This window comes from Populus alba, chromosome 14, assembly GCF_005239225.2.
Source record: "Populus alba chromosome 14, ASM523922v2, whole genome shotgun sequence".
Taxonomy (NCBI): domain Eukaryota; kingdom Viridiplantae; phylum Streptophyta; class Magnoliopsida; order Malpighiales; family Salicaceae; genus Populus; species Populus alba.
Window position 1 is genome coordinate 1,197,699 of NC_133297.1, and position 2,108 is coordinate 1,199,806.

Genomic DNA, 2,108 nt, shown 5'->3' on the forward strand with positions numbered 1-2,108 from the left:
TATGGTAATAGTTGTTTTTTAAAGTGATTTTGCTTGGAAATGCATTAAAATAATTTTATTTATTTTTAAAAATTCATGTGTGACATCAGCATATCAAAAATAAAAAAAATATATTTTTAAACCAAAAAATTATTTAAATTTTTTTGAGAACATCATTTTTGCTGCAAAAATAAACATGTACTAAAGGCCCTTTGTCTTAAAGCATGTTGAAAAGTTTATAAATATATTAATTATGTATTTGATATTATAGTACATGATATTTTTTCAAAAGTTCTGTTACAATTGAAATATATTAAAATAATATACACACACTTTAAAATTATAAAAAAACATATAAAAATATTAATTTATTATTTTTAATTGAAAATTATTAAAAAAAATCTATCAAAATACCAAATACATATTAAATAATAGAATCAAAATCTAATCAATCAAAATTCGGTAGAATTTCGTGTTATCATCTTCATAATAAGAACCAAACTTGATTTCCTCCATAGGGTACAAAATTGAAAGCAAACACTCTGATGGCTAGTAATTAAGCACTTATGTGATGGATCAGGCGACTTCCTAAATTATTGAATAGCGGTGTAGCATCATATTTTAGCAAGCATTTTCTTCCTTACAAGAAAAGGGTTTTTTTTTTTTGAGATTTTATGAGTAGAAATTTATATACGAAACTGAGATAATTAATTTTCCAAAACTTATAATGATAATAAAACACCGACGATTTTAATTAGTCAAGACTATGAACGTGTATATAATTTGAATTCTCTTATTGAATTGTTTCCACATATATTATAATTGATCAAAGTATCACAACTCATAAGAGATCAGACCATCAAACACAACTGTCCTTAACTTTACCATTTCCCAACCTTTCCAAGAACAAAAAGAAGAAGCAAACCAACCTCACACATCCTAAAACCCCATGACTTACCAAAATGAACGTTCTTTGCAAGTTTGCTCAAGCAAACCCATGCAGAAATTCAGTCCTCATCAAATGCCCTAGCACTCCTCTTGCCTTTCCCTGTCCTTCTCCGGCTAATAGCGCCACCTTCAAGGTGCCTCATGTTTCCATCATTGAGAATCAAGGGTGCATCGTTAGCTTCATCACCATCATCTTCAGTGGCAATACGGATGCAGGAACATCTCTCCAGGGATGCAAAAAAGGCACTTGCCACACCATTGATGAACCACATAGCTACCCCATCAAGCTTTCCACACCCCGGTGACGAGCCATGACTGGATGTGGTACGGACCCTTGGCTCAACAGAATTTGAACGCAGACTGAAGAAGCTAGAGCAATTCGTGGAGGTAGTGGCAGCCATGAATTGAAAGATCTGGTAGCCTCAGGGAGAGAGGGGAGATAAATTAAGAAGTCTCAGGCTTTACCTTAAGGACTCCAGGGGCATGGTATTAATGTTGTTAATTATTACAAGGCAATTTCCGAAAATTGCCCCTGTTTATTTGTGAAATTACGAAGTATGTCCTCGTAAATAATAGTATGAGAGTCTTCATCATGATTCTCATTCATGTCCTCTAGTGATAATTAGATGGACCACATAGTTTGCAGACAAGTTTGTTAGATATTTAATTTAAAGGGTTTAATTTAACTAGTTAAGTTTTAGATTTGCTTTTAAAAATTTACCAGTTTGAATCTCACAAATATCATGATTAAAGTTTATATAATCATTAATTTCAAGATCCGTGAAATTAGTTGAAGTAGGCACAAACTGCCCAAACACCCATGTTCATTAAAAAAAAAAATTTATTATTTTAGAAATAGTTTTTTTTTTTCACTTGTGAAGTCTCAAAATATTAATATAAGAAAAATAGGGATTTTATTAAATTATTAAATTCAAATAAAATAAAAAACCAGTATACTTAAAATCCAATATTCATCCTCATTTGCTAATATGGACATTGTAACTATCATTTAAATTGATGCCTATTAGCATAGTTATTCAACCCACTCCCATTCAACATATTAATTTATAAAGTTCATGATTTCAAAACTAATTAGAAACAAATTTTAATTTTATTCGTAAAAGATATTAACTTTACCGAACTCTATTGACAGAGCAATAGACTCCAAGTGCAAGATTAAA

At 30.5% G+C, this 2,108-nt stretch overlaps 1 protein-coding gene across 1 annotated transcript; it reads right to left on the bottom strand.

Moving 5' to 3' along the window:
• Window positions 1-752: 752 nt before the first annotated feature.
• Window positions 753-1,402, bottom strand: LOC118037001 (uncharacterized). Its single transcript, XM_035042881.2, has one exon. The coding sequence runs from the start codon at window positions 1,326-1,328 to the stop codon at window positions 987-989; it is 342 nt and encodes a 113-aa protein (XP_034898772.1). The 5' UTR covers window positions 1,329-1,402; the 3' UTR covers window positions 753-986.
• Between the last annotated feature and the right edge of the window lie 706 nt (window positions 1,403-2,108).

Bases quoted from the DNA above. Each gene is read 5' to 3' on its own strand.
- LOC118037001 (XM_035042881.2), bottom strand. From the start codon at position 1,328: ATGGCTGCCACTACCTCCACGAATTGCTCTAGCTTCTTCAGTCTGCGT.